Here is a 7500-nt window from a genome sequence, read left to right on the forward strand (position 1 = left end):
ACAGGGAAACTTATAGTTGGGACAAAATGTTCGACGGGGGTTTTGTTACAATAAGACAGGACAATACTAGCAGTTAACGTCAATCATGTGAACAAGCTACTTATTAAAGGCCTGCATAGAACAAAAGTACACAGGCAGTACCTGACTTGAGTTTGCGTTCGTTTCACAGTGAAGCTTGAAGAGAGTCTGCACATGCAGTTTTGTACAAACAAGACCAAAAGTACTTGGACAATGAGTGGCTTTGCCTTTACACACCATCACCGTGGATTTCAATTGTAATTGTTTTTATATATATAGGGTTTTATCTCATTTATTTTGCAGTGTTCCAGGAGCAAAAAAGCTAGTCAAAGATCATCTCTATGACAGCACTTTTTAGGAATCTTCTGCAAAAATGTGAGTCTCTCGCAAGTTTTTTTTTAACTGAATTTGCAGGCCACCAGATAAATAGCCCAAATGCTGAAAAATAGAGGACCTAAAATGGAACCTTGAGGAACACCATAAGTATAAGTAAAGAAGTTGAACAATACTGACTGCATCTGAAGTAATACCTTACTTACATTGATCCCATTTAGAAATAAATGCATAACTGTCAAGAAGGAGAGGACTTAAAGGGGTGCCTTGGGGAACGCCTATTTTATATAAATCACAAGTTTGGATCCCAGTGTTCTGTTTGCTAGCAAGGTAAACATGTCTATGTAAGGATCTTTTAATGTGTTTACACTGGTCCAAGTTCCTCTATACCAGTGGTTCTCAAACGGGGGTACGCGTACCCCTGGGGGTACTTGAAGGTATGCCATTCTAAAAAATAGCAACAATTCAAAAATCCTTTATAAATATATTTATTGAATAATACTTCAACAAAATAAATGTTTAGAATTAAGTTCATGAATCCAGATGGATCTCTACTACAATCCCCAAAGAGGGCACTTTAAGTTGATGATTACTTCTATGTGTAGATATCTTTATTTATAATTGAATCACTTGTTTATTTTTCAACAAGTTTTTAGTTATTTTTATATCTTTTTTTCCAAATAGTTCAAGAAAGACCACTACAAATGAGCAATATTTTGCACTGTTGTACAATTTAATAAATCAGAAACTGATGACATAGTGCTGTATTTTAATTCTTTATCCCTTTTTTTCAACCAAAAATGCTTTGCTCTGATTAGGGGGTACTTGAATTAAAAAAATGTTCAGAGGGGGTACATCACTGAAAAAAGGTTGAGAACCACTGCTCTATACAACAGGAGCACTCTAGTTTTTTTAGGGAATTTGCCGCAAAAATGTTTGTCTCCCAAATTTTGAACTGAACTCGGGGGCCAGAATGATGTCATTACCCCTGCAATAAAGCACGCTTTTCACTTACGGAAGACAAAAATAAATAGTTCATGTCATATCACACCGCGGTGATATACAAAGGCAAAAACCAAAACTAGCACTTTACTTTATGATATAACTGTATGCACAACTCTTTCTCTCATGCAAACACACGCACACACACACAATTGCTTTACGACACAAAGGCTGGCATCATTAGAGAACATAGTGTGAAAACATGGTGCAACATAGCCACAAAATTAATTATCTTTAAAAAAAAAGCGATGTATGCTTAAAATGCAATACAATAATTTAGGCAGTAATCAATGTACCACATGAGAATTCATTAAAAACTCATTTTGAGAGTCACGGTCACTGAGAGCCTCCATAAATGTGTGTAAACGTGTACCGCGAGCCCACTGTAATGAAACTGTAAGTACCATTTAGCTGCAATTATCATACAGTTATCCTATTGAATGTGTGATTCACTCCATACAGAATAAATGAAGTTAAGGTGTTTAACTTTGTGATCACCTTCAGCTGAGACGCGTAAAAAAAAACAGTCCCAGCGAAGCTCAGGAGACATTAAAAATGAGAAGCTAAAAAAAAAGGACTGGATGGATTATTAAAGCTTGCCACACAATCCAAAAAGACAGCATCAAAAACATGCCCTGATTGTTGTTCAGTGCAATAAAATTCAGCTCCTCTTCACACCAGGGAAGCACGCTTATCATTTCCTGATCTTTAAAATAACAACACACAATGGAACGAGGGGGTGCCTCACAGAGAAACAAACAGCAGTTTATGAACAGTAGAACACGTAAGGTAAATTTTAAAAAAATTAAAAAATTAAAACTGGCCCAAATACAGTACGTGAATTAGCGGAAATTAAATAAATTGTGTTAACAACACCTTCAGTCGAATGGAGTTACAAAACAATGCTCACAATTCCCTTTATATTGAGGGCAATAAAAATAATCTGATCAGCAATCTCTTAGTATCGTTACGTACCTATCTGTCCGTGCCTGGTTGGAAAACAAACGTAGTCAGCTTGCAAACAGGTCTCTTGCTAGCATTTGTCTGCTAATAGAGAAGCTAAAAAAAATCAGCATACTGGCTGGTTAACAACTACATGAGTATGCGATTTGTTCATTTGAATTTATATTATTCTGAATGCTACTAATGAGCGCACATTTACATGTGCAGAAAAAGGTGAATTGTGCAATAATACTATCAGAGTATAGGAATAGTGCTTCAGAGTGCCTGTACCTCAGATGGGGCAATAAGTCAGCCCTCTGACAGACTGCACCCTTCCACCTGCTCTCCTCAAATTGCATCTTATCAGCAGCATCGATACGGCTTCAGCAGTATCTTATCCACAGAATGCTTGAGCAATCGGTATCTGCCCTTCGTGTACCATAAACAATCCCTTATTAGCCATCAGATTTCTGCCATCCAGAATCGGAAAAGCGAGGTTCCACACCGGACTCGTCAGCAGCAGGACCCTCGGGATATTTTGCGGTTTCCATGGAGATCAATAGTTCCACTCAGCACCGAGTGGTCGATGTGATCCTCTGCAGCTAGTACCTCCCGGACAGCTGCCTCAAACGCAGCCGTGACGTTCGTGTCATCCTTGGCGCTGGTCTCAAAGTAAGGAAAGCAGCCGTTCTCCTCGCACCAGGCCCGCGCTTCGTCCTCGCCCACTTCCCTCTGCTCCATGTCCACCTTGTTGCCGAGTACCACGAAAGGGAACCGCTCAGGATCTTTGACGTCAGAGTAATACATGAACTCCTTCTTCCAGCCGCCGAGGTTCTGAAAGCTCTGCAGGTCGTTCACGGCGAACGTGAGCAGGCAGCAGTCGGCCCCTCGGTAGAAAGGCGTGCGCAGGGACTTGAAACGCTCCTGGCCGGCGGTGTCCCAGATCTGCAGGGTAACAAAGCGTCCATCCACTTCCAGGTCCCTGTTGAGGAACTCGACACCTATGGTGTGAAATGACTGGGAGTCGAAGCGGTCGGTGACATAGCGGTTCATCAGCGAGGACTTGCCTACTCCTCCGTCCCCGAGCAGGATCACCTTCAGCAGCAGGCTCTTCCCACTCATCGTACTCAACCCTCCTTGCTGGGTGGCACACGGGAGCAAGTCAATTCATCCTTAAGAGGAGAAAGCATGGCAAAAACATTCTCAAAATGGAAATTTTGAAACAAGAAATACAGAGGATTATGTTCCATTTCTGTTGTGTAGGTTGTAGGGTTGTACGGTATTAGTATACCGTATTTTTCAGAGTATAAGTCCCACCGGCCGAAAATGCATAATAAAGAAGGGAAAAAACTTACATAAGTCGCACTGGAGTATAAGTCGCATTTTTTGGGGAAATGTATTTGATAAAACCCAACACCAACAATACACATTTGAAAGGCAATTTAAAATAAATAAAGAATAGTGAACAACAGGCTGAATAAGTGTACGTTATATGACGCATAAATAACCAACTGAGAACGTGCCTGGTATGTTAACATAACATATTATGGTAAGAGTCATTCAAATAACTATAACATATAGAACATGCTATATGTTTACCAAACAATCTGTCACTCCTAATCGCTAAATCCCATGAAATCTTATACGTCTAGTCTCTTACGTGAATGAGCTAAATAATATTACTTCATATTTTACGGTAATGTGTTAATAATTTCACACATGAGTCGCTCTTGAGTATAAGTCAAACGATGAAAAAAACTGTGACTTATAGTCCGAAAAACACGATAGTACCGCGATACTAATGGATCATATATGGTACTATACCGCCTCTGAAAAGTACCGGTCCAGCCTCAGTCAGCAGTGTTTTAGCTACTTCTAAATCACTAATCCTCATCCTAATAAAGTAAGTTTCTTACAAGTATCATCCCTGCAGGACGAAGAATAGCTAAACATGCTTCACTACACACCGTAGCTCACCGGCGTCAAAATGTAAACAAACACCATTGGTGGATCTAGCCCTGACATCCACTGTAATGATACCAAGTACAGGAGCGTATCTTGCATCGATATTTTTTGGCATCACATCTTCTTTCATTTAAAAAAATATATATATTATGTTTATAAACTCAGGAAATATGTCCCTGGACACGTGAGGACTGAGTATGACCAATGTATGATCCTGTATTGACTTGGTATCAGATTGATACCCAAATGTGTGGTATCATTCAAAACTAATGTAAAGTATCCAACAGAAGAATAAGTGATTATTACATTTTAACAGAAGTGTAGATAGAACATGTTAAAAGAGAAAGTAAGCAGATATTAACAGTAAATTAACAAGTAGATTAATAATTCATTTTCTACCACTTTTTCTTAATAATGTTGACAAAATAATAGAATGAGAATTGACACAATATGTTACTGCTTACGTCAGCAGCTCAATTAGGAGCCTTTGTTTGCTTACTTACTAATAAAAGACAAGTTGTCTTGTATGTTCACTATTTTATTTAAGGACAAACTTGCAATAAGAAACACATGTTTAATGTACCCTAAGATTTTGTGTTAAAATAAAGCCAATAATGTAATTTTTTGTGGTCCCATTTATTTAGAAAAGTACTGAAAAGTATCGAAATTATTTTGATACCGGTACCAAAATATTGGTATCGAGACAACACTAGTAGGTTGTGATAATATGCAAAATAAAGGTTGTTGAACACTGCCACATAACGGCTTGTCCCCAATAAAAAGAAGTGTGCTCTTTGTAACTGACATACCCGTAGATGATAATGTTTACCACTGAGAAACACAATACGCAGCCAAATTCAAACACAATTGTTATGTTATCACCAATATGGCATAGTCAACAAAATGAGGTACAAATGACCAGGTGGTCTTTCAAAAAATATGTCTTTTAAGCCATGTAATGTTACAGCACTGGCCGTTTAACACAAATTGTGCTATTTTTTTAAACACTTGCCATGTGCCATGACCTTATTTTGCCATCAAAAAGTAATGCATATGTTTGATTATTGCAGTAGGGAGCCAGATGAGGTGGTTCGGGCAACTGGTCAGGATGCCACCCGAACGCCTCCCTCGGAAGGTGTTTCGGGCACGTCCGACTGGTAGGAGGCCACGGGGAAAGACCCAGGACACGTTGGGAAGACTACGTCTCCCGGCTGGCCTGGGAACGCCTCGGGACGAAGTGGCTGGGGAGAGGGAAGTCTGGGCATCTCTGCTTAGGCTGTTGCCCCCTCGACCCGACCTCAGATAAGCGGAAGATGATGAATGGATGGATGGATGTTACAGCACTGGCAGTTTAACACAAATTGTGTGGGTTTTTTTTAAACACTTGCCATGTGCCATGACCTCTAAGGTGCGCGCCTGTGCAATTGCGCACTGCTCAAGTGTCCTCTGCGCACGGCAAATCTATGCCACGCACAAAATCAAATTAAAAAAATAAGCGCATAACAATTTTCGACACACGGACACGACGGAGAATACAGTTTTCGTCATCATTGTCCAAATATTGTAACGTCTGTCGAGACGCTTTGAGGACATGAATTCCATCCATCACTTTACTGAGCAAAACTCTTTATTGTCGGCCATAAACACAACACCAAAACATTAGTAAAAAACAATTATATCTAGCGGTACAAACCAGACCAAAAGCAACTTTGTCATATCAACAGCAGCCGCTTGCTCTTTCTCACTTGCGCCAACACATGCACATATGGCACTTAGCCAGTGATGCGTTTACAGACCAACAAAAAGTCGGACAACTCCAACACCACACATAAAGTGCCATTCCAGGTTGTTACACTATGATTTACCAATCAAATGTGTGCTTATTCTAGTGTCATTTATTAGGAATCTTAATTTATAAATATTAATCATGAAATGCTGATTGATTGATTGATTGAGACTTTTATTAGTAGGTTGCACAGTGAAGTACATATTCCGTACAATTGACCACTAAATGGTAACACCCGAATAAGTTTTTCAATTTGTTTAAGTCGGGCTCCACTTACATTGATTCATGATACAGATATATACTATAATATATACTATCATCATAATACAGTCATCACACAAGATAATCACATTGAATTATTTACTGTTGCTGTTAGTATATTAAATAAATACTAATAAAAATATGTTTTTTACAAACAGGAAGTTGCAGGAATGTACACATGATCCCCTGCTTACATCTCATTGTGCAACATGTGAATGTTTTAATGGGAACTAAATGCAATGTCTGAAAGGGGTACAAATTATTTCCAAAGCAGGACCTCCACCCAGACAAACAATACAAGTACACAGTTCATGAAAAACTATATTTTTTGTTATTGTCATTGTAAGTGGGCCTAAACACTTATATTAGAAATGGAAATGACTGCTGTCATTTGATTATAATAATAAGAGAATGTTGTCTGTCTATCTGTGTTGGCCCTGCGATGAGGTGGGGACTTGTCCAGGGTGTACACCGCCTTCCGCCCGAATGCAGCTGAGATAGGCTCCAGCACCCCGATAGGGACAGGCGGTGGAAAATGGATTGATGGATGGAGATTGAACTTGTTGTTTAGTCAGGTTTGGGACAGGTGTGCTGCTGGTGTAGCCACAGTGTGCACGTCTGATGTTGCTCACATGGGCTCCACTGAATGCTCAGGGAGTTTTAGCGTTTGCTCACACACATGAACAATTAGAGGGAACATTGGCCATGACCCTATTATGCCATCAAGAAGTACTGCATATGTTTTATTATTGCAGTGAATTGATAATGCAGACAGGAGAGGAACAGCAACAACAGTGACTGGCGAATCCACTACTGCACATGCGCAGACGTGTACCAGCTTGTCAAAGTGTGGCTTGCTGCTAATGGCTATTTACTGTCTTGTGGGGGGTTTCTCTCATAAGGGAGTGCTTGAAAGGTTCAATGTTAGGCAGGTGGCCAACTTACTGTGAAATACACAGTACAAATATGGAGGGAAGTCCACAAAATATGTTTTTAAACGAGCATGTTGTTACAGTAGCCGGCTACTGTAGCTGGCTTGTTGACATGTCACATTGATCGTGCTAGCTGTTAGCCTGAGTGCATAAAAGCACTTAAAACCGCTTGGGAAGCGACAACGTAACGAGTTATACGGTGCTATGTTAAAACCATGAGTGAAATAATTTAATATAAGTGCTTACCTCATCCCTGGTGGT

At 39.8% G+C, this 7500-nt stretch overlaps 1 protein-coding gene across 1 annotated transcript in view; it reads right to left on the minus strand.

Moving 5' to 3' along the window:
* rab9b (RAB9B, member RAS oncogene family) overlaps positions 1 to 7500 on the minus strand; it is an 8616-nt gene that overhangs the window by 1002 nt on the left and 114 nt on the right. The window contains exons 1-2 of the mRNA XM_062045744.1: positions 7486 to 7500; positions 1 to 3467 (exon numbers count right to left, since the gene is read on the minus strand). The exon at positions 1 to 3467 is cut by the window's left edge and continues 1002 nt beyond it; the exon at positions 7486 to 7500 is cut by the window's right edge and continues 114 nt beyond it. Of these exons, the coding sequence (XP_061901728.1) occupies positions 2809 to 3417 (609 nt within the window). The 5' untranslated portion in view covers positions 3418 to 3467; positions 7486 to 7500 and the 3' untranslated portion in view covers positions 1 to 2808. The remainder of the gene's footprint in view (positions 3468 to 7485) is intronic.

The sequence above is a fragment of the Entelurus aequoreus genome, linkage group LG04 (assembly GCF_033978785.1).
Source record: "Entelurus aequoreus isolate RoL-2023_Sb linkage group LG04, RoL_Eaeq_v1.1, whole genome shotgun sequence".
Classification (NCBI taxonomy): Eukaryota; Metazoa; Chordata; class Actinopteri; order Syngnathiformes; family Syngnathidae; genus Entelurus; species Entelurus aequoreus.